The sequence below is a fragment of the Onychostoma macrolepis genome, chromosome 15, assembly GCF_012432095.1.
Source record: "Onychostoma macrolepis isolate SWU-2019 chromosome 15, ASM1243209v1, whole genome shotgun sequence".
Classification (NCBI taxonomy): Eukaryota; Metazoa; Chordata; class Actinopteri; order Cypriniformes; family Cyprinidae; genus Onychostoma; species Onychostoma macrolepis.
Window position 1 is genome coordinate 6,322,392 of NC_081169.1, and position 24,432 is coordinate 6,346,823.

The 24,432-nt window shown below is 36.3% G+C and overlaps 2 protein-coding genes across 3 annotated transcripts; both read left to right on the plus strand.

Moving 5' to 3' along the window:
• The first annotated feature begins 88 nt into the window (after positions 1–88).
• sirt2 (sirtuin 2 (silent mating type information regulation 2, homolog) 2 (S. cerevisiae)) lies at positions 89–6,123 on the plus strand. The gene is made up of 16 exons (XM_058744877.1): positions 89–399; positions 569–615; positions 1,170–1,221; positions 1,301–1,411; positions 1,623–1,664; positions 1,968–2,074; positions 2,163–2,219; positions 2,794–2,862; positions 2,984–3,113; positions 3,211–3,270; positions 3,642–3,697; positions 3,780–3,856; positions 4,056–4,107; positions 4,190–4,257; positions 4,766–4,832; positions 5,170–6,123. The coding sequence occupies exons 1-16, from the start codon at positions 390–392 to the stop codon at positions 5,302–5,304; spliced, it is 1,140 nt and encodes a 379-aa protein (XP_058600860.1). The 5' UTR covers positions 89–389; the 3' UTR covers positions 5,305–6,123.
• A 153-nt stretch (positions 6,124–6,276) lies between these two features.
• Positions 6,277–24,329, plus strand: rinl (Ras and Rab interactor-like). 2 transcript variants are annotated; one of them, XM_058744875.1, is made up of 12 exons: positions 6,277–7,394; positions 8,522–8,653; positions 8,766–8,925; positions 13,108–13,216; positions 13,876–13,948; positions 14,546–14,634; positions 14,741–14,841; positions 16,220–16,442; positions 17,589–18,200; positions 18,926–19,243; positions 22,613–22,744; positions 23,392–24,329. In XM_058744875.1, the coding sequence occupies exons 2-12, from the start codon at positions 8,607–8,609 to the stop codon at positions 23,832–23,834; spliced, it is 2,307 nt and encodes a 768-aa protein (XP_058600858.1). In that variant the 5' UTR covers positions 6,277–7,394; positions 8,522–8,606; the 3' UTR covers positions 23,835–24,329. The 2 variants fall into 2 exon arrangements, with proteins under 2 accessions (XP_058600858.1, XP_058600859.1); XM_058744876.1 differs by having other exon boundaries at positions 8,525–8,653.
• Positions 24,330–24,432: the final 103 nt, after the last annotated feature.

Consider the following 24,432-nt stretch of genomic DNA (forward strand, 5'->3'; position numbering starts at 1 on the left):
AGGACCAATCACAGTCGTTTGTAATCGCTGGGAAACATGTTTGTTTTTAAACAATTTTATACACATTGCAACAGCGGGTTTTTATTAGCATACCAGGGACCAGTCGTTTGCATTGATACATTTAAATGAACATACGATTAAGCCTATAAGTTTCTTCTGTAAAATAAAAATCGTCCTTTGATTTGAACGCGACTCAACGGAGAACTGGGCTCTGAGCCTCTATTGCGCCCCTCGAGGAACGGACCGTATGTTCCACAGGAACGAAAACATTAGCCACCCAATGAAATATTAGCGACGCACACAAGCAATTGTCCCTTTAATAAAACACTGTTGTTGTCATCTCTTAACTTTGTGTTTTGGGATTTTTAGTACTGTTTGAAAGCGGATAGATGTCTGAAGGTAGTATTATGCTTGCGCATTTGTTTATGTGGGTGTTATTATCAGACATATTAGCCTTTAGCAAAAGAGAAAGCTAATTGTGTATTGGAAGTTTTTCCACTGTTTATGTGACTGATATTAGCTATTATGACATTCACATCAGTGTGATGTGTGTTATTTTGTCCTGTAGAGGTTTCTAAAAGGGCAGAAGAGGAGGCTGACACACCAGATCTCGAGGTAAATAAAAATACAATTGTGAGTTAATTTTTATAACAGATGCACAGACGTCTATAGATGTAAACATTACACTTAAGATATATGCATAACATCAGACACATCACACAACACGTCCATTAGACTTAGCATGGACATGTACCATAGTACCATGCTTTGTTTTGATTTTTTGCACTTGGACCATGGAAGTGACATTGAATTCTATGTATTTATCAAAATACCATGCCTTAACCATTTGACTTTACAGTAAGAGTACATTATTATTATTATTATTTAAAATCTGAAATAACAATAGAATAATAAAATTGCATATTAATAAAATTATTTAATAAAAATACTCCAGCCTGTGCCAATAATTTAAAAAAGGCCAAATTTTAGATGATATATTAGCTTGTTCTGGTGATGTATGCATAAGAAATGAATATGTTACATGAGATATAAACGCAACATATGTAAATGTAGTGAACATCCACCATGTTCAACACACAGCTGTTAAGCCACCACTTTATACGTATATGCCAAAACGAAAAGTATTATTTTGTTACACTTTTCTGCAGGGTCAGTCTGACGACAGCAGCGACGAGGGCGACGCTTCAGGAGACACTGAGAGTATGTGTCAAACAGTCAGTCTTAAAGTACATTTAAAGAAATCGTGATCTAAGCTGAAGTTAGATATGCTCTTTTTCAGTGGATTTCCTGCGCAGTCTCTTCTCACGAACTCTTGGCCTGAGTCCTGGAGAGAAAGTCTTGGATGAGCTGACCCTGGATGCGGTCGCCCGCTATATCCTGAGTGGCAAATGTGAGTTAACTTCTCAGATGAGTCCAGTCTTTAAAAGTGAAGTGTGTTCAGTGTTCAAATACTTTATAACAGTCGGCTGCATAAAAAGCCATTTATAGGTGCAAACACTGTGATGCTGGTAACATATTGCACCTTTGTTTATGCAGTTATTTTTGAGTCAACTTAGTGAGATGCCTTTCAGTAAGTTAGATCTGTCTGACTGTCTCAACAGGCAAGAACATTATCTGTATGGTTGGAGCTGGAATATCTACATGTAAGTAAATCACTTACCATAAAATGCAATTTTATTAAACTGAGCACATTGCTTTTTAAATAGATTACAAATATTTATATTTAAAGACCTCTTATGCTATTATATGGTCTGTTATTATTATTATATAGCACTTCTCGTGTTTGTTGCCATCTTATGATAAATCGCCGTTTTCCTCAACTGTAAGTCACTTTGGATAAAAGCATCTGCCAAATGAATAACTGTAAATGTTATTATGGCTTTAATGTGTAATTATTGTTTCAAATGTTAAACTATTAATTAACCTGTAGTATCTTCCTCATTTAGCTGCTGGAATCCCAGATTTCCGCTCTCCTGGCACTGGTTTATATGCCAATTTGCAGAAGTACAGTCTGCCTTACCCAGAGGCCATCTTTCAGATCGACTATTTCAAGGTCTGATTGTCATTCTGAAGAAAAGCTACAATCTCATTATTTGTCATCTAAGAAGACAACAGCCAAATTAGTCATTCTCTTTTTCCAGAAACATCCAGAGCCCTTTTTTGCTCTAGCCCGAGAACTCTACCCAGGACAGTTTAAGGTAATTTATGAATCTTTTCTGACATACATGGGTCACCAATGAAATTCTGTTAGGAACAAAATCAAACCAAAAATCAGCAGAAATCAGCAGCTAATGCATATTTTATTTGCCACCGTAGAATATACGTAACTAATTCAATTCAATTCAATTCAAGTTTATTTGTATAGCGCTTTTTACGATACAATCGTTGCAAAGCAGCTTTACAGGAAATTAAGTTTCTACTATATATATATATATGCATACACATACGCACACATGCACATATATATACATACATATACACATATGCACAGAAGAAACCCAATATATTTAAGTTATGACAGACTTAACTTGGTAATTATGTGTTGTCTGAGGGTTGGCATCCTCCGTGGTCCTCTGAGGTGTTGCCATCATCTCTTCTAACAAAAGAGTTACATAAAATGCATGTTTACAGAAATGCTGGCAAACCCTCCACTGTGTTATGCCACATTCCATTATTATTAATTTCACACATATGACATGCTCTTCTTTGTCTTGTCATGAGTTTGATAATACAAATAATGCTTGTCTGTTACATGCTCTTTGGTTTCTGCAGCCCACAGTCTGTCACTATTTCATGAAGATGCTGAAGGACAAAGGTCTACTGACTCGATGCTACTCTCAGGTAAGAGAGCATTTTTATGTGTAATTGTTATGCTATTGTTGAAAAATAATAATTATTGTATATGTATTTTATGATATATAATTAATTCATATAATACAATTATTATTGTTATTTTTTTAAGAATATCGATACTTTAGAGAGAGTTGCAGGTCTGGAAGGAGAGGACCTGATTGAAGCTCATGGTACATTTCATACCTCTCACTGTGTGAGCTTCCTGTGTCGTAAGGAGTACTCCATGGACTGGATGAAAAGTACAGTATTGAACGCTGACATTTCTCTGTGCTTTCTGTTTTAAATGAGATGTGGGAATATAGTTAACTATTCACATTTCGTGTTTTTGACTCACAGATAAAATTTTCTCTGAAGATATTCCTAAGTGTGATTCCTGTGGGAGCCTGGTAAAACCTGGTAAGAGAAAGTATTTCTAAGAATAAGAATAATATATTATTTGAATTAGTAATTTGAATAATTTTTGGCTTCAAGGTCTAGTTCACCCAAAAATGATGTCATTTCAAAACTATGATTTTCTTTCTTCCTTGAAACACAAAAGATGTATTGCAGAATCTCAAGAGTTGCTCTTTAGCATAAATATAAAATATACAATAATGGAAGTCCATACCGGCTATATGAGATCATTCATAGTCTTCTGAAACCATATATGCTGACAATCAGTCCAAAATTCATTCCATCATTAAATTGATTTCATTGGTGACTAGCCTGTACTTCTATTATGATGATTTTAGCCTTTTTGTGGATGTATTTCTTCTTCTCTTTTTTAGATATTGTGTTTTTTGGGGAGAATCTACCAGCCCGATTCTTCGCTACCATGAAAATGGTGAGGATTCAGCTCATCTGTTAAGGTCAAACTTCCTTTTCAGTCGGTCCACGTTCTCACTGGTACTATCATTCTACCGCAGGACTTTCCTCGATGTGACCTTCTCATCATAATGGGCACATCCCTGCAGGTTCAACCATTTGCATCACTTGTCAATAGGTAAGATTTTTTAACAAAATCTTAAGATTTCGTGCTGATTCTGGAGGAAATGCTGTGGAATTGATGTAGATAAGGTGAAAGGTTAACTATTTAAATTATATTTAACATATATTGCGATAACTTTGCACAAAATATGTAGGCCTGTGATTATGAAGTTGTTGTTTTTTTTATATCTCTTGACTCATTGTCTCATCTGCAGAGTGTCAAACAGCTGTCCTAGGCTGCTCATCAATATGGAGAAAACCGGACAGGTCTGTAGATGAATAAATGTATAATTACTATAAATATTTTAATAAAACAAATTAATTTTAATTAAGTTTCTTTCCCAAACAGTCAGAATTTGGCATGGGGTTATTTGGTTTTGGAGGAGGAATGGATTTTGACTCAGACAAAGCCTACAGGTGAGGCCTCCAAGTAGTGTATTGTTAAACAGGTTGGTTTCTTTAGGCCTATTCACTGACATTATGAATTACTGACCAAAAAAGAACACCAAAACTATTCAAACCCATCCTGACATAATACTGATTTTACGTAGGTATAGTGTATGGGTCATTCTCGCATTGTGCCATTTATTTGTGTCCCCATGACTTACTGTTTACTGTATATAACAGGATGCTGAACTTAGTTACATTGTTATGAATGTAGCTCTGTTAACAGTTAACACAGAATAAATTATTCAATAATTTATGATTTATTTGATCTGAAATATATAAAATATTGTGTGAAAGGCCCTCAAGTGTGAAAACACATATCATTAAAATCATTTTCAAACTATTTAATGCATCGTAAGTGAATAGAATGTTCAAAAAACATAATAATGTTTTCCAAACTTTAAAAATGGTGTGAATATGCGTACGGGTGTTAGTGGGGTTTGAGAAGATTGTATTGATTTTTATTAATTGTTCACAGAGATGTGGCTCACCTGAGCACCTGTGATGATGGCTGCATGGCTCTCGCCGAACTGCTGGGCTGGAAAGTAAATACAGGCATATTCACACACAGATCATTTCAGGCATTTTATTTGGTAACACTTTATTTTAAGGTGTCCTTGTTACACGGTACATGTACTTCCTATTATAATAACAATTAATTATGCATAATTGCATGCAAGTAACCCTAGGCCAAAACCTAATCCTAACCATATAGTAAGTACATGTAGTTAATTAATATTACTCAGTATTTAAATATATAATTTCACTGTAACAAGGACACCTTCAAATAAAGTGTAATCTTTTATTTAAATCAGTAATATATATATTTTTTCCTTTCTTGAACTGTGTTTGTTGCATGAGATGTTACCACTCTTGTTTCAGGCAGAGCTGGACGAGATGGTGAAGCGTGAACATGCTTTAATTGACAGCAAAGATGCCAAAAAGAAAGATAAGGAAGCCAATCAGAGCTCCAGAAGCACTGGGGCAGAGGCTGGAAAGAGTGACAAGACAGAATAACCAATCACAGCATGAAGAGGCTGTCTATGTAATTCTCTCCACGTCTCGAAGCCAAGTCTGGCCTTCTCGAGTCTACTGTCGATCACATCTTTCTGTTTCTCTGAGCTACTGTGTCTCTCATCTGCCTGTAATAGCAATATAGATAAGTAAAGAAATAGTACAGAAACCTCACAGTGCTCAGACAGGAACAGCGAGACAGACAGACAGCAGACACTCTCGCAGGAACATGGTGTTATGCTTGGGCCTTCATTAAAAAAAGTTTGTGAAACACAACTATGAATAACAATGCTTTAAATGTAATATCTTAAAGTTGATAACTTATTACACTTACACTTTATGCTTTATCATATGGGTCTCATTTTATCCTGCATAAAACAAAAGTGTCTGAAACCCAGATTCTCATTACTGTAATGCACCTGCAAGTTTTTCTTTTGAGTTTTTTTGTAATTCTCATAATTGTGATTTTCTTTTAAATTAAGTTAAATACATTTAAGTTAAATTAAATTACAGAAATGTACAAAAGGATGTACAACAAATGCTATCATGCTGTATAAATACTTTATTCTTGCACTACAGTAATGAGAGTTGCATTTTGTGCATTACGATAAAGAGAATTTACAAGAAAATTCTTAACCATAATACTAATGATGGTTTACGATCTTTTGTCTGACCTTGTCAATAATATTTTTTTCTTTGTGCAATCATTTGTAGATTTTAGTATAATGTTACATTTTTAAAAGTGTTAATGAAAGTTTATTTTAATGAATTATTAATGATCTCTGCTTTATACTAACTATTATAATACATTTTTGATGTTTATTCATTCTCCGTTGCTTATTTTTGGTTTGGAACGATATCTACACCTATGGCTCAGTTGTGTAAGAGGAAGTTGGCCTAACAGTGTTTTGCAACATTACAAAATATAATATCTGATTGAGCCCAATGCAACCTTGTGTGAAGAAACCAGAATGAAAGATGAAACTTTCAAGAGGTTTTGTACTGTGTGTGCATGTGGTGTGATTTTGTCAAAAGGCATTAAAATAGTCATTTAAAACAAAACAAAAAAAGGGATAGTTTGGTCCTGGATGCTGATTAGTCAATATAGCATTCCAGCCATGCTAAAATATATCTGTATATAGTAAATAACAGATATGACATAAAACATCTGTTCCCCTAGTGGCTGTGTATATATGACTGTTCATATGTCAGGTCCTTAACTTTTTAGTTTGAAGTATGACACTATATTAATTTGCTTACCTGATGCTTTGAAAAAAAAAAACAAGAAATGTGTCCTTAATATCTTTGTATAGTTTGTATATTCATTTTTATTACTTTATTTTTAGTAACACTTTCTTATTAGCTTTTCTAACTCAAATTTCTTGTTAGCCTGCTGTATTTACAGTGTGATGAAACTATCTGGTTAAGACAACCTTTGTGATCATTAGTACCAGATTATAGACAGCATTGAAATGTTACAGTTCTCAAACCTTTAGAGATGGATATGGGTTTGACCTTAATTAGTCTGTATGGATTTTATTGTAAGAGGAAATTCAATGAGGAACAACGGGTAACTATTCCCTTGAGCTCAATTATTAGCAGAACTTATGTTCTCATAAAAAGAAAAGGGGGGTTATTTTGTAACTGCTGGCTTGACTAAAATGGAACCGATCTGAACTGAGCTGCGTGATACTGTTACATATGAAAGTAACACTCTTTTAGCTGTAATCTTTCTGATGTATGTGACATCCTACTTCTATCACTGTGTCAAGTTTTCACTGTGAGGTTTACCACAACCATGAACATGGGTGGAGCTTATGGTGTGAGACACACACAAAGCATCATCAAGAGTACCGTCACTTTTAAGCTCAAATTGAACTTTAATGTGACTGAAATTGGTGCCTTGAACATTTCATACATCACAGGAGCAAAGGTGAATCTCACTGTTGGCGACGTGAAGTACAGGACAGATTCGTAATGAGGAGTGTCAATTACCCCACACGTGAACCTGCAGTGTGTGGAGGTGTTTGGAGCAGCTTTCAGAGATGCTCAGTCTTTTCTTCATGTAGGAGGACATTTTGAAGACACCACATGTGAGTTCAGCACTGACTTCTGTTTGCATCATTACAACTGAGTTACTTGTACTTGAGACATGGGTCACATTTACTGTATGTAGCCATAGCCTATCAAGGCATTATGATGTTCAGAGGTATTTACTGTAGGTTTCACATGCTGCTTCCATTTTCTACAGAAATGTCAGAACTGTTAGAGGTAGAAAAAAATTAAATATTAAATGAATAAAAATATTATAAATATTTACATTAAACATGGAGTATAATAAACTGAGAAGGTGGGCTCTCTCAAACGGTCAGTTCCTATTCATGACAACTGAACTGACAGTTCAAGGTGATGACAAAATTATATTTTGCATACGACACTCCGATACAGAAACCCTTGACCAGAGATAACAGATAAAGGCCTACCTGTGAGAGAGAAAAAAAATCTTGACGTGTTTCATGTTCATTTGATGTTTTGTCCCAGAAAATGTCATTTAAATTCAGACAACTTACTGTTTATATCACAGTTATGACATAATTGTGGCTATGTTGAACTTAGATTAATACGTATTTTAATTGACTTTAAGTATTAAGTTGTGTTGTAACGATGGGTAATTTTAGTACTTTGACATTAATGTAATAATTGTCAGAATTCTGAAAATCAAATTAGCTTTTCTAAATTTTAAAGTGGAGATGTTGCCATTTTAATACCAACAGAAAGTAAAATTCTGAGACAAATTATTAAAGAATCGGAGAACTTTTTACTGGTACTATTTATGTGTTATGAAGCTTGAGTTCATACTGCATGCTAATTTAACCATTCATACATGATCCATCCACAGTATTATTATTCTAAAGTGATAAATAGCAATAAATGTTTGATAATTTGTTTAATGTTCAACAAGTTGGAAAGGATTTTTTTTGTTTTTTGGTCACAGCATGCTGGCCGTCTACTTTTAAAGCTGCTCATCACAAATGAAACTCCTCCCTCATATTAAAACAAAAAAACTGGACTTTAGATTTCACCACTGATAAAACACTTTAGCTGTTAACAAAGAACTATGACAAAGAAAGAGTGAACGTGAAAAACAAATGAAAGGATGTGGGGTTGGAGAGAAACCGTATTTCTTCATTTCCTTTGTTTTTCTATTTCTAAATTTCAGCAGGGTTACAGAAACATAGCTAAAATGGAGGAGCTTGTAATAGAACAGATTTCCTGAACAGGTCCATCACTATTCTGTTGGACCAATGATGATGAAAGAATCAAAAGATGAATTCACAACCAGTGAGAACAGGTGAGAGAAAACAAGGATACAATCTTCAGTAAATTTAATCACCATTTTATTCCATGTGCATTTTTATAATTATTTTCTTCAATGACACGATTAAACACTTTTTTATCAATAGAGAAAATAATGCTAGCACGGTACCCAATGGGGTCTTCAAAGATGAGTCAAAACTCCTGAGTCTGCTGAAAGGTTTACGGATGTGTCAGGATGCGTGGGCTCCCAAAAGCCCCTGGGACAGTCATGGAGCTCACGCCGCTCTGTGGGGCAGACCTGCTGGGGTGGGTGCCTTCCTTTTTATCAGTGCTTACTAATTAATTCATTCAACTGTTTCAGCAGTATTCCAGTAAACCCTGATGTTGTCAGTAGTAAAAAAAATAATTAGTTTTAGTTCAATATGACTTGAAATATAACTCATAATTCAATAATTAAATTTTTTTGTTTTCAAATTCCATCAAATCTAGTCTTACTGAGGCTGGGGGATAGACATAGGTAGTTATAGCGCATAACCCATGCCTACTGTGGATACAAAAATAGGACCCTAAGAATTATTACATTTTAACTGATACTATTTTATAAAACTATATTGTGGGAAGTCACTGTTCCCTTTGGCGTTTCCCTGTTTAATATAAGCCATTTCTTTGTCTAAGTGCATAGTGGAAGCATAGTTTTAGTGCCCTATTAGGGAGGTTTATTCAGTGATTGATTTACGGTAGAGGATGTCATAATTTCCTGTTTATACCTGTGCTGTAAAACAATTATCTTTTCATTTTAAAGCTAACTTGTATATAAAGTTAACATTTTGATAAACCTGTAATAATGCCTATTTTAGAGCTTTTGGGGTGGACTTTGAGGGAAACTGGACACATACAGTGCATTCAGAAAGTATTGCAGCCTGGTACTAGAATTGTTTAAATTCATTTCTGTTCTCATTAATCTACACTCCGTACCTCATAATGACAAAGTTAAAACTGAATTTTAGAAATGTCTGTAAATTTATTAAAAAGAAAAAACTGAAATATCACACTTGAAATTTAGCTCAGGTGCCTCCCATTTCTCTTGATCATTGCGGAGATGTTTCTACACCTTGATTGGACTCCACCTGTGGTAAATTAAATTGATTGGACATGATTTGGAAAGGCACACACTATAAAAGGCCTCACAGTTGACAGTGCATATCAGAGCGAAAACCAAGCCATGGGGTCAAAGAAACTGCCTGCAGATCTCAGATACAGGATTGTATTGAGGCACATATCTGGGGAAGGCTACAGAAAAATTTCTGCTGCACTGAAGTTTCTCAGGAGCACAGTGACTTTCATAATTCTCAAATTGAAGAAGTTTGGCACAACCAGGACTCTTCCAAGAGTTGGTCGCCCAGCCAAACTGAGCAATTGATGGAGAAAGGCCTTGTCTAGACTGGTGACCAAGAACCTGATGGTCACTCTAGTTGACCTCCATGATCATATATGCAGATAGGCGAAACCTACAAAAGGACAAACATCACTGCAACACTCCACCAATCTGTGCTTTGTGGCTGTGTGGCCAAACTCAATCCTCTCCTCAGTGAAGACCTACGGAAACTCACTTGGAATTTGCAAGATGGCATCTAAAGGACCCTCAAACTCTGAGAACCACGATTATCTGGTCTGATGAACCTCAATTCTAAGCATCTCATGTTTGAAAACAGCTCTGCTCATCACCTGCAGAGTACCATCCCAAAAGTAAAGTGTGCTGGTAGCAGCCTCATGCTGTTGGGGTGTTTTTCAGTAGCAGAGACTGGTCAGGGTTGAGGGGAAGCTGAATAGAGCAAAATACAGAGATATCCTCAATGAAAACCTGTTCCACAGTGCTCAGGACTTCAGACAGGGCCAAAGGTTCACCTTCCAACATGACAATGACCCTAAGCACACAGCCAAGGCAACACACTTGGGGACAACTCCGTGAATGTCCTAGAGAGGCCTGGCTTGAACCCTATCGAACATCTCTGGAGAGATCTGAAAATGGCTGTCCACCGACGGTCCCCATCCAACCTGACCGAGCTTGAGAGGATTTGCAAGGAAGAATGGCAGAAAATCCCCCAATCCAGGTGTGCAAAGCTTGTTGCATCATACCCAAAAAGACTCGAGACTGTAATTGCTGCCAAAGGTGCTTCAACCAAGTACTGAGTAAAGGGTCTGAATACTTATTTAAATTTGATAATTTCAGTTTTTTTTCTTTTCAATAAAGTTACAGACATTTCTAAAATTGTTCACCTTGTCATTATGAAGTACGGCGTGTAGATTAATAAGAAAAAAAAAAAGAATTTAAGCTGTTGTAGTATCAGGCTGCAACATAATAAAAGTGAAGGGGGTCTGAATACTTTCTGAATGCATTGTATGTAATTCACCCTCGTGTGTAGTTGTGTACACAGGAAATAACACTGTGGAGTGGTCTGAAAGCTGAAAGGTTGTGAGCAAACAGAAATATCACTTACCTGCTCGGATGACATCTTCAGATATCCATCTTTTCCTTTCTTTTGTTATTTATGCCATTTGTTCATCAATGTTCATTGTCCATTAACATATTAGAGCCATTTGTACTTTTTTAATGTGAAGGCTTTAGTGCCATCCGCTTCTACTTCTTTTAGCTGCTTTCTTCTTTCTTTAAAAAAAAAAAACACCTTATGCTGCATATAATAATAAAAACTGGTGTTTCTTATCATATTGTTTTAATTTATTATAGTTTTCATAAACACGGTGGTCTGTAGCGCAGATAGTTTTACCATTTACTGCACTTTCTTCTAGTTAATTACAGCTGCTAATGAGTCAGAAGTCTTGCTCATTACATCACAGAAAATAGCTTACTTTAGCATATAAGAGGTCCTATATTTGTACACAGGTGCCTCAAACCACGTTCTTCCGTGCAGACGATGCCATGTACATTTGGAAGATGCAATTTTATCTTTTTTTTTTTTTTTTATCTCTAGAGGGATTACATGGTTTAGCTTTACGCCAACTGCATTAATATGTTATGTATGTTTAATATGTTATTGAAATTACTGAAGGAATTGTTCACCTGAAATAATTTTCTGAATATTTACTAACACTCAGGCCATCCAAGATGTAGATAAAAACATATGCTAATGTTATGCAGTCCATCACTTACCATGCTGTGAAGTAAAAAGCTGCATGTTAATAAGAAACCAATCGTCCTTAAAGGCGTTTTAATGTTAAACCGTTGCTACTGACGAAAATACGACTCCATACCCCATAATATGCTTCCTATAGTCCATCCCCATCTCACATTAAAATCCGCTATACGAACATATTCGTTTTTTTGCTTGTAAATGGTGCATGATCAGTGCATATTTCTCTCTTGATTCAGACGAGATGACTTTCACTGTAGAAATAAATATTACAAATAGAGGACTGGAAGCAATGGTCCGAATTAAAAAAATGTCTTGATGGATCTGTTTATTACAAATATGCAGCTTTTTTGATTGATGGACTGGAGTCATGTTGATTACTTGGATTATTGTGATATTAACTGAAGTTCTTGTCTAGTGTTTTCTACAGAATAAAAACTATGGTTATGTTGCAGATATTTGCAGAAGTAGAGTTAGATAAGCTTGCATAAAGGATGACTGCAAGAGCACTTAAAGAGAGGCAAAGTGGTGGTGTAAGATAAGATAAAGACCTACTCCATAGTTTGTGGAAGTGATTATTTATGTTGGTGTTATCTAGCTTTATAGAATTTGACTTTGGTGTGTGTTTTTGCTGGTATAACGCTCATTTGTGTCTTTAAAAATAATGATGAAAAAATACAAGATTACATAATATAAAAATAAATAAAGAAAAGATGATTATTTTAAAATCTTGTCTTTATTTTGAATAAAGTATCCAAGGATCTATTGTTTGCATAAGTGTTGACATATGTTGAAAGTCTATGTGTGTGTGTAACTTTTTTTTTTCCTCCGCATTTCAAAACCATGAAATATGCTTTCACATTTACACTCTATATAACTAGTGAGTGATGTCAATTATCAGAGGTCTTTTCACTTCCTTTGTGGTCATTGTAAAGGAGCAAAATCCTCAAACAAAGTTCTTGAAACGTTATTTTTATATTTTGAATTTGAATGAAAGGTAGCTGCTTTGTATATGTTAGAAGCATATCCATTATAGGTTTTAATAAACAAAATAAATGCTAATAACTAAAGTAGTTTTCGCTGTCATCTATATTTAGATGTTTTTTTGTTTTTTTTGGCACCTAACTTTTGTGTGCACTGACTTCCTCTTGTGAGAGTGCTTACCCACAAAGTGAGCATTTCCTTGAATTCAGTGGTTGTTGTATCGCTTATACAGATGAGTGCTCATCTAATTAGTTCATAAAAATATGACAATGATACATTATTCTCCATGATATTTTGATCCTCAGTGCTCTTCGCATAACAGCAAAATGACTTAAATAACTGTTCCTTTACACAGAGTTTCCTGGTGGTCCAAGACTCTTTGTCTCAAGACCAGCTTCTGTGCGTGTCTGTGGGGGACAGAGGGGAGCCAGTCAAAGATTTCCCTGTCTTAACCACTGGAACAGGTACCAAAAAGCCTTTTCATCCTTGATTGCTGCTCAGCTATGCTATACCCAAGTTTGCAATCCACAAGTCAGAATTTAACATGAACTCAAGCATTTGTCATGATCAGCATTTTCTCATGACGTTGTCAACTCCTAAAAGAGCAAATTATCTGAGCTATGCTGTCCACATTTTATAGCTGCATACTATTACTGTCCAGTTGTTGTTGTTTTTTTGTCCTTTTTTAAGTTTATTTATTTAGATTTTTATGAGACGTGTGTAAGTTTCCTGACATATGAAAGAGCAACCTCAGAGCATTTTTTTTTCTTTTATTCAAGGAAATGAATGAGCATAGGCAAAGTCAGTCATAATGCAATTCTAAAGTATGCAAATTTTCTACATTTCCTGTTACAAACCGACATAGGAAGTACAGTATGGGAATAGTCCATGCAATGTTGGCTACGTGAGACGTTTGTGCAAAGTTCAGTAAACCCTTCTGCACAGTAGTCTGTTCTCTATTTGTGCACGCTGATAAAATTCACATCCTGAACCCTACAGCCTTCCTATTTCCTCATTACATTTGTGTACTTTTGAAGTTCATGACTAGTCTGTCCAGTTTCTCTCTGTTACTCATAGTGCTAGTTTGACTTAGTTCTCTTGTCTTTTTGTTTTTCTTTCATAGCTCTTCGCTTGACGGCATCACACCTGGCTTTCCCTGATCTCTTTCAACTGCTGCACTTCTACACTGTGAGCAGGTGGGGATGAGTTACTTTTGTCTAGCAGCTATTGATAAGGAAGCATGTCTGTTTTGCTTGGTAATAGGATGTTATCACAGGAAACTCTGTGTACCCCTGTTTTAGATAGTGAATTATATTAAATCGTCTATGCACTGTGAAAACTGCTAACCTGCAATGATTCCACCCATAAAATGTGTTTTGTTGGTATAAATTCATGTAGGTTGGTTCAGTGATGTTAAATAGTATTTTTGACTTGAATAAAACCAGAAATTTTTGACGCTCAGTCTCACATGAAACTGTGAAACAGTCTCAAATAATCAGTAATCTGTTTGTTTCCATTGCAGTAAAACTGTAATTTGGCATAAGATTAAACTTTTAAGGGGCAGCCTGTAATTGTTACATTAAAGAAATATGTGAACCTTATTAAACCTGATTAAAAGTTTGTTTGTTGGTATGAAGGTTGTATTAAGGTTGGATCAGTGGTGTTAAATAATATTTATGTTTTTGCTTTATTAAAAATAGTTACTTTTGAAGTTACGATATAAATAATGCTAAATCATATAAATAATGTGTTGTTGTTTTATCTGACATTTGCTACACTTGATTTTCTCTCAGGGATGTTTTGCCTGTCTGTTTATTGGTTCCCGCATGGGTTTACACCCTTAACAGTCTACCAGATCATCTTGTTCCTCTGCTTGGTCCAAGTTAGTACTTGCCCTATCATTTACTATCCTCTGTACTACACTATAATTCTGCTCTTATGCGAATTGGACTCTCTGATTTCCAGTGATTTGTGCGTTTGACCTTTAGAGACCTGGCTGTGCCCCTCTTCAGATCCGCTGATTAGCAGTATGACTCCAGAAACACAAGACATAGCAGAAACGCCAGAAACAGTCATGTGCACTATACAGGTGATACAGACCCTCTGAGTCAGTGACCTTCACTTTACTTCTCTGATGTTTTCAGTTTTATAATATTTGTTCAGTATTAAATAAGTGGTATATGTAACAGCATCATTCAGAACTAACTGTGCTTAGTAATTCTAATTCTGATTTCAGAATTTTTAATTGGGGTATGACATAAAGCTACTGTACCTATAAAGATACTTGTTCTTGCTCATGTTTTGTTTTACGTATTGAACTAGTTTTAGAGAAACTTACTAATCATTTGAGAAAAATAATTGGTAGAGTGTTCTTGTTTCATGTTACATCTACTTTCTATAGTAGAAACTATACCTTAAAGTAAGTACATGTTATCAATTAATATTATTTGGTCCTTATTTGTGTTATTACACTGCAACAAGGATGCCTAAAAATAAAGTCTAACCAAATATTTATATATCTTAGACTGTCTGATTCACATGAATTTTAATGTGTGTCTAGATCTATGTTTCCATCCAAAGTTACAAATTAAACTTATGCGCAAAATTGTAATATTGCATAAAACATTTGCGAAGAAAGCACCGTTTCCATCCAGTGAGTTGAAGAGAGCTAAATCGTCACTTCCTGATTAACTTGCACTAAATTTCACAAAGAAAAATGTATTTGCTGCAGTCAAGTCAAGTCACCTTTATTTATATAGCGCTTTTAACAATACAGATTGTGTCAAAGCACTTAACAGTATCAAATTGGAGGATAGAGTGTCAGTAATGTATAAGTAATGTAAAGATTAAACACTCAATTTTCAGTGAAAGGCATTTCATTATTGAATTCAGAGATGTCATTGTCTAGCTCAGTTTAGTTTAAATAGTATCTGTGCAATCAAATCGGCGATAATCGCTAGAAATTAAGTGCAGTAGGAGAAGGCACTGTATATTATAATTCTAGTATGCGATAAATTGCGATTTTCAGAGCACGCAGAACACAGAACGAAACACGGTCATGTTATCTTATTTTCAGAGTCTGCTGTTTGGGAAAGCAGTTCTGGGAGTTAATTCTAGCTCAAGCATTTTAGAATGACAAAACTAGCATTTCAGATGCTGTGCAATGAGATCGGTCCGTTGGTCCAGTTATGCTGTCTCATCACAAAGTCATATGTCTTTTTTGATGCGCTTTAAGGAGGTTTATGTGCATGTTTTCTTACCGGATAAGAAATTTATCCTACTTAGTTGAGTGTAACTTAAAGTTTTTATGCACATTTTTAGAATTTATGCCCATCTTGCCGTTTCCATCCAGCGTTTTTTTACGCGATATCCCGAAATGCACATAAAATTATATATTTTTTTAATCTTTGCGACTATATTCTATGTGTGGGAGGCAAGACCTTGAATTTTTTTCTGCTTGTTGGTAGGTTACAGCTGCCAGTGGTGCCATGTGCTTCATCAATCCCTTGTACCTTCAAGAACATGGTGATGATTGGCTGACTCATTCTTCAGCCAGCACAGTAAGTCTTCCAATGAACTTGAGGCGAGAGAAGCGGTTAAGTACCACGAGAGCATGGGCAGGGAGAGGACTCAAACAGAGGTCATCTACACTATCTGACGACAACTCTAGCAGCTTTGACCGTGACAGAGGTAGTGGCTGTCTTTTATTTCTGTCAGCTATCTTTTACTTCTATACTTTCAGTTTTATTTTCAGTTTTTCTAATCTTTTCATGTGGCTTTTGTAATTTCTGTTAGTTTTTATTTTTAGTTTAAATATTTCTATTTAGCTTTAATTTATTTAATTTTTGTTTTGGTAATTTTAGTACTTCAGCTTCGACTTATTTTATTTAAGTTTTTTTCCAAGGCACATTTCTAATTATCATTTAAGTTTTTGAAATGTATTGTGAGACACTACAGACAACAACACTGTTTTTGAAAAATCTCAAGCATCTGTCACTGTAGAAATTAATGGCTTTTTGGCTTTTCATGAAGTATTTTTTTAGACTAGTGGGGGAAAAAAATCCTAAATACACTTTAAAGTGTTTCTTTTATAGCACTTTATCTATTTGCGCCTGTAGATTTAAATTACAGTGCATATCTTTAAAGCCAGTTTTCTCAGAATGCTATTTTTCTCCTGCACTGACCCAAAAATCTCCACTTTAGTAGCATTTGCATGTTGGTAGTATTTTCTGATTTATGGAGTGAAAAAAGAAAGAAAAAAGAAATGCAAAATCCCCTATTTGTAGAAAGCTTTAATATCCCAAGTTAAAAAAGTAAACTTCCATAATATACTTAAAGTGCTCTATTTTCGCGCACTAATTTTGTACTTAGTATACTAAAAATGAATGCTTTTCAAAATGTGCTTTTAACATACTATCTCTGTTTTTAAAAAATGTATTTAGTTACCACTTGTAGTCATGGTGTCCCAAAATAGTACAGTTGAGTACACTTAGTTGACCTTAAGTTTATCTTAAGAAGTACTAAATAATTATTTTTAGTATATTACGTACATAATTAGTGCGCGAAAAAGTACATTAGAGCACTTTAAGTACATTATGGAAGTGAATTTTGAACCTGGCTTCATCGAATGTTCAGATTGTTTTGCAATTTAATACATATTTAATTATATACTGTATATATAGTTTTTCATTAAATATTTATATTTTAAATCATTTTAGTTAAGAATAACAACATTGATTTCAAGTAGCCAACATGTAATGTTTATGTACTGCATCAGGACATCAGATCTCAGTTAGATAGTGTTTTGTAGGTTAATGTCTTTGTTTCTTGTCAAAGGATCATTTGAGAAGAATCCAGATTCTCCAGTTACCGCAGGTGGAGTTGTTCTTCGAAGGGCGAGTGGCGCCAGCAAGGAAGATCCCATAAAAAGAGCAAGTGTTGACTCCATTCAAAGCCCTCTTCCTCAGTCACCACACCGTGTGTCGTGGATAGAAGACAAGATATGGCTGAACTCGTCACTTCCTTCCTCTCTGCTTCAACCCCCCGGCTTAGAGCTGGACTCGCTGTCAGTCAGCAGTATAGAGGAGGAGTCTGAACCAGCTTTAAGCCCCTCCCCATCCCTGCCTTCGCCCCGCTTCCAGCTGGCAGATAAGATGAAGAACCGCCTCTCTGCCGTGGGTCAGGCTCTAGGTGGACTTGTGTCGCCACAGCGGAGACTGAGTAAACGTGCTCAGGAGATGGCGGAACGGAGGGGTGGGGCTTTTGCAGATGCTGTCAGGGGATTTGTTGAGCAAACTCTTGCAAGCAGGGTCAGTCCTGGAGTGACCTGCACTGAGATGCTGCAGGAAGTGCGTTTGTCTCTCACTGCTTTGAGGGAAACCCTATTTGATTGTCCAGAGATCCAAAGCATCACAGACAGCATCGGAGACACTCCGGATTTTGAGCTGGGTATGACCTGGAGATGTGTTGGGGATAACATTATAGGCGCGTTATAAAATAACAGCTTATCAGTTTATCTGATATGCCTATTTATAACATATTGGCTGTTTATTAGTACATATAAAGCACATATATGACCATATTCTACATCCCTAATCCTACCCAATACCTAAACATAACACCTAGCTTACTAACTATTAATAAGCAGCAAATTAGAAGTTTGAGGCAAAAGTCAAAGTTATTAACTGTTTGTTAATGATGAGAATTGGACCTTAAAATAAAGTGTGAGTTTTGCTAGTATATTAGTTATTTGAAGGAAAGTGCAGGGAAATTGAATGGAAAATAATAGAGCCATACAGTTTAATTAACAAGTGAACACATTGAATTCAGCTATTCAAGTTTCATGTTGCTGTGTTACAAAATGTACTGTATCAGAACACAACGCATTACACATTTCACAAATGTGTCAGATTTTTTTTATATTTGCATATGTGGAATTACAAAAAAACAAATAAAAGCTGCAAACTGAACAATTCTTGAGAAGAAAATGTGTCCTTAAAGAACAAACTAAAGCTATAATGCTATGTGGTTAACAATAGAAAACACGTTTGGTCATGATGATACAGTTCATAGCACAAAACTTTCTAGCAAGAATTCCATACAGTAACAATTCTTTTATTTGCCTCTACTAAAACCAAATTTATTCACAAATCTGTTTTTCTCTCTGCCCTTAGATGCTATGTTGGAGCTTGCCTTACATAAAGTAGCTCTGAAGCCAGTTTACTCTCACCTTTACGTATGTCTAAAGACAGCGCGCAGGGATGATGACACTCTGCAGCGTTTAGAGGCCAACAAGAGCACCCTGGAGAACCGCAGCCTGGAGGAGCTGGAGGGCGCAGCAGGGGCCGGGGTACCTGATTCCAGCATGATGGAAAAGATCCAGCAACGCTGGACCACAATGCATGAGGCCTATTCACCCAGTAAAAAAGTTGACACCCTGCTCAAAGTCTGCAAGAATATCTACCATAGTATGAATGCTAATGCCAAGCCTGGTGAGTGCAGTAGTACTGTGTAGAGACATAATATCAGTTTACATTTCCAAACATTAATTTTGCCATTGATTGCAATTCTGTCATGACAACTCTCTGAAGATTTTAGCATGGTAATCTATATGACAATGTTAATGTATTTGGTCTAGCGCTGTCAATCGATCAAAATTTTTTATTGCGTTAATCACAGTCATGGACTGTGATTAATCATGATTAATCACAAATTTAAAATACTAGGATTTACCTGTAAATGTGTTGAAATAAAGAAATGCATGACAAACTAGTTTAAGGAAACAGAACCTTTCACACTTCCGCCAGGTATGAGACATAATCCTTATTATTCTTTTATCATTATTCTTTTGTTCTTATTCAGCCATTATCAACCTTTATACTGGCAATAAAACGTTTACCAACCCTGCAAACAAGCCTGCACTGGCCCTTTACGGGCTGCCAGCGCAGGGCCCCTGAGAATTTGCTCATTGGCAAAACGTTGGCCCCTTAGCACTGGCTCTGCACGTGCAGGCCTCACTTAGCCTCCAGGAAGCCTAGGCGCTGTTTTATTGAAAATAATAAAGTTTGAAGTCACCGTTATGGACGTAAGCGCTTGCTTTAGTTGGGTTCCTGACCCTTGACTTTTTAACTTAAGATTTTCTCTGGCTGCTGTAACTGTGTGTTTCTGAAGCACGTTTGTTATAGCAAAAGTTGCAAAAAGAAAAACTAATTCGATGATTCAGTCGTCACGTAGTGGCCAGCTTCCCTGATCTCACCCAGAGTTTGATCTCTGAGGACATTATTTAGATTTAATTTTTTCACATTATAGTAGCCCTAGAATACAACTGCATGAAATTTTGTTCTGCTTTAATATTTTGAACATTAAGTTGTTATGCAGAAATTATTTACATGCATATGAACCTCAACAATGGTGACGATCAACAAAATATTCAGATCAACTCTGAACATCACAAAACAAGCTTTTCATTGATTGTCACCATTGTTGAGGTTCATACGCTGAATCTTGATATCTGTGTGAGTCTACATGATCCCATCCAAATAATTTCTGCATAATGACTTAAAAACATTCAAAATATTAAAGCAAGACAAAATTTCATGCAGTGGCATTGTAGGGCTACTATAAAGTGAAATTATTAAACCTAAATAATATTCTCAGACATCAGCCTCTGGATGAGATCAGTGAATCAGGACCAAGTAACCATCACCACCTGATCAGTTTGTTTTCTCACAACTTTTACTGCAACAAATGTGCTTCAGAAACATTAAAGTTGAGAAGTCAAGAGTCCAACTAAAGCAATCGCTTACCTCCATAATGGTGACTTCAAACTTTATTATTTTCAATAAAACAGCGCATAGGCTTCCTGGAGGCTAAGTGAGGGCTGGCCGTGCAGGACCAGTGCTAAGGGGCCAACGTTTTGCCAATGAGCCTGTGCTGGCAGTGTTAAGTGGGCCCGTAAAGGGCCAGCGCAGGCTTGTTTGCAGGGAAGCCACATCGCTTCAATCCCAGTATCCAACTATTATCAAAAGTATTTCTAAATAAATACAACAAAACATTTTCTTGCGACCTTACATGAAGTATTATCACAAAATGCATTATGAAGAAGAATTGGACCTGTTCTGCAGGTGCATTAGAGCTAATATTAACATCATGCTACATAAGACAATTTATGAGATTAATAGTGCACTTTTACTCAGAACTCACTTCAAACCACAATCGAGTGTTTGTAATAACTTCCTTTTATGAACACATGTGGAATTTGGTCATTTACTGTTGTTAAAATATGCTATTTATAGCCTTTTATATCGCTGAACAAATTAGCATATCAGATGTACACATTCACACTCAAGAAAATCACATACAAATATCCTATCGTAATCGTGTGTTTATTATCTTGTATAATCTATAGTGGCTGTTGTCATGTTTATTTCTGCTGTGTAAAAGCCATGTATGCTCTGCTGAAACTCACGTTGTTTGTGATGTTACAACCGCCTCTCCGTTCTTAAGTTGCCAGGGATACATTCCAAGTATAATACACATTAGTAAAAGGATCTATTTTAATTTTTATTTGTCTATATACGTACACCTTGGGCGGCCGTGGTACATTATAAAAGTAGCCCAAAAAACCTCAACCCACGGCTCTGTAATAATTCCTGCGACTGTATTTTCAAAATAGCCCTCTCATGCCGCTGCCCTGGCAACACTGGTTCGCTGTAGCCTCATCACACAATGATAGATAACTTTCCGCGCTGCGATGACGGCAAGAAGTTGGGGTCAAACCTTATCAAACGTGTTAACGTTGACAACCCTAATTTGGTCTTGTCGGAATAGATCTGCTACGCTGCTGTTGGTTATTGGTGTAGTTGTAGATTATTGCTGCTGCAAGCAAATACAGGAACTTGCTACTGCCAGTACATATTGCGATATGGTGCTGTGAGTATTTAAGACATACTGCTGCTGCACAAATAGCATATAAAATAACCTGCAGCAGATCTATACAGGTGGAGCTGGGGAAGGTGGAGGGTTTCAGAGAAACTCTGAACGCAAGCTGCAAAATGCTCAAGTGAATCCTACCAGCCATTTGAATGTGCAAGCTCGTTGGCTGCATACGCTACGTGAACCAATCAGCTTGTGCCAAGTCGTGTAACTCTATGAATATATCATCAGTTACGTTAACAACCCATCTAGAGTTTCATGAAAGAACTAGGAATTAATCCAGTGAGACTTTTGTAACGTTTTGGCAATGTCTCCAAGATGCTTCAAGATACCTACCTGCAAAGCTACAGTACGATTAAAAGTTTTAGGGACTTGCGTAAAAATACTGTAAAATGAGGATGCTGTCAAAAATAATGTCATAAATAGATTTTCTTTATCAATTAACTTCTATTAACTAAATTAAATCAACATTTGATGTGACCATCCTTTGCTTTTATAACAGCTTTTGCCCTCTGTGCACTTGCGCATAGTTTTTCAGGGAGCTTTGCAGGTAGGTTTCTTGAAGGATCTTGGAGACGTTGCCACAGTTCTTCTGGATTAAGTCTGTCACAGTTTCTTCATGTCAATCCAGACAGACTGGATGATGATCAGATCAGATCTCTGTGTGGAGCACTGGCTGTTTCCTGCCGACACACTACAGCAAAAGATAGAAATTACGGACTTAAAACCATTTTAGCTGGTGAAAATACTTCTGTATTTTCTAATAATTTGAAATGTTCTAATAATTTTGGCCACCACTGTATATGCAGAGATTTGTCCTGTACAGAATAACCAGCAATTCAGAACATACCCATGGAGCCATTTTTAAGCACTTAAAACATTTAAAAACCTCTGTCATTAAAGTGTAGATTTATGTTTCATGTTAGGTACGGTCTTTGGGGCAGATGACTTCCTGCCATGCCTGACATGGGTGTTGCTGCGTAGTGATGTAGCTACGCTTCAGGTTGACACTGACTACATGATGGAGCTGCTAGACCCCATGCAACTACAAGGAGAGGGTAGGGGATACACACACATTCAAACCTGTAAACATGAAGTATTTGCTGTACTAGTTTATATGCAGTGACATTTGCAAGTAATGCATTGGTAAGGCAAACACTGTGATGCTTTCAATGCAATCCTCAGTCACATGTCATGTCAGCTTCTGGCTCAATGATAGTTTGTCTGGATCAAGACCAAGATAGTACACGTAGAGATCTATCCAATGCATTCCCATTCATCTCAATGGCAGGACCCCTTCTCTGTGCATAGTCTCAAGCCCTCTAATTGCAACTACCCTAAAGTGTGTCATAAAAGCCACTTTAAATTTAGTTTTTCATTTTTATTTTTCTGTTTGGACTGGAGCATCCACCATTCAGATGACTGTGTTACAAAATAAAAAAAAATCTTATTGGGTAAAACTTTTTAAATTTGCGCCTTTAAGAAAGAAAGTCATAGGGATTTGAAAAAGCATGAGGCTAAATGCTTAAAGAATTTTCAAAACATTTACAAACATATAACTTTTTATTTATTTGTTGCATACGAATTTTAAAATGAATGACCGTCAATGGAATTTCCCCCCAGAAGGGTGTAGTTTAGTAGTTTTTTTAAATATTCACATACAAGCGTGTGTAATGTGCATACTGACTTTTGGTCTTTCTCTCAGGTGGGTACTACCTTACGTCTCTCTACGCTGCCCTTTTTTACATTAGCAGCTTCCGGCCTCGTCTAGCGAAGCGGCAACTTAGCGCAGAAGCACACAGGTCTCTTAGCCAATGGCACCGCAGACGCACACTGCACTGCAACCAATCACGCCGCAGCAGAAATCGAAGGACCATCCGGAGACACGGGCTGGCAGATGGAAGCCGTAAAACATCAGACGAACAGAACTCTTTGAATGCGAGCACAGAGTCCAGCAGTCTGACTGACGTCATGCCAGCCTCCTCTAACGTGCAAGAAACACTCCAGGGTTTGGATGAAGAGTTAGAGGCGGTAAAGGAAGAAGAGGAGGGACAACAAATACAGTCACCAGAGACGTTGCACCTCACCAGTTCTAAAACAGAAGATAAAGTGGGAGGTGATGGAGTAAGCTGGAAAGAAGATAACTAAAATGAAGAATGAGGAAATGGTGAAGGCAAAGCCTGTTACTCAAATTTCACCTCAAATCATGCAACTTAAACTTAAGATTTCAGATTTCTGATTTTCACTTGTTGGATGATAAAATGAGTGGGGGAAAAACACCCTGGCAATCATCCACAATACCCTAACATCATGGTTGTGGCTGTTGCATTGGCAGGCTGCACTCACATTCTCTTCAGAAGTATCTAAATTAAAAATATAGTTTTTTTATCATATCATTTTCAAATACATACTGTACTTTGCTTGACATGGGCCAGTATGCAACCCCTCTATAGCAACCACTGTAGCACGGTTATGCTAAATTAAATTGAGAATGCCTTTTGAGTGAATATGGACTGAATTTAAACTGCTGAAAGTAGTTTCTAATAATATGTTTTTTCACCGCGAATTACTCATGCACTTCACATTTTCTATATACAGTATATTGCTTTATATTTAATAAATTAACTTTCATTTGAATGACAATGTTGGAAGATTAATTTTGTTTTATTTTGTCCATCTTGTTGGACTAATGAAATTTCTCTGTTGTGTGACTGTCTTGAATCGGTTTAAATGCAGTCATTTCCTC

What these genes read in the sequence shown, in the direction of transcription:
- sirt2 (XM_058744877.1), top strand. An exon ending in ATATGGAGAAAACCGGACAG is followed by an intron (nt 4,108 to 4,189) that starts GTCTGTAGATGA and finishes TTTCCCAAACAG; the next exon opens with TCAGAATTTGGCATGGGGTT. An exon ending in GACTCAGACAAAGCCTACAG is followed by an intron (nt 4,258 to 4,765) that starts GTGAGGCCTCCA and finishes AATTGTTCACAG; the next exon opens with AGATGTGGCTCACCTGAGCA.
- rinl (XM_058744875.1), top strand. Translation starts at nt 8,607, where the DNA reads ATGATGATGAAAGAATCAAAAGATGAATTCACAACCAGTGAGAACAG. An exon ending in TGTCTTAACCACTGGAACAG is followed by an intron (nt 13,217 to 13,875) that starts GTACCAAAAAGC and finishes TTTCTTTCATAG; the next exon opens with CTCTTCGCTTGACGGCATCA. An exon ending in TGTTCCTCTGCTTGGTCCAA is followed by an intron (nt 14,635 to 14,740) that starts GTTAGTACTTGC and finishes TTTGACCTTTAG; the next exon opens with AGACCTGGCTGTGCCCCTCT.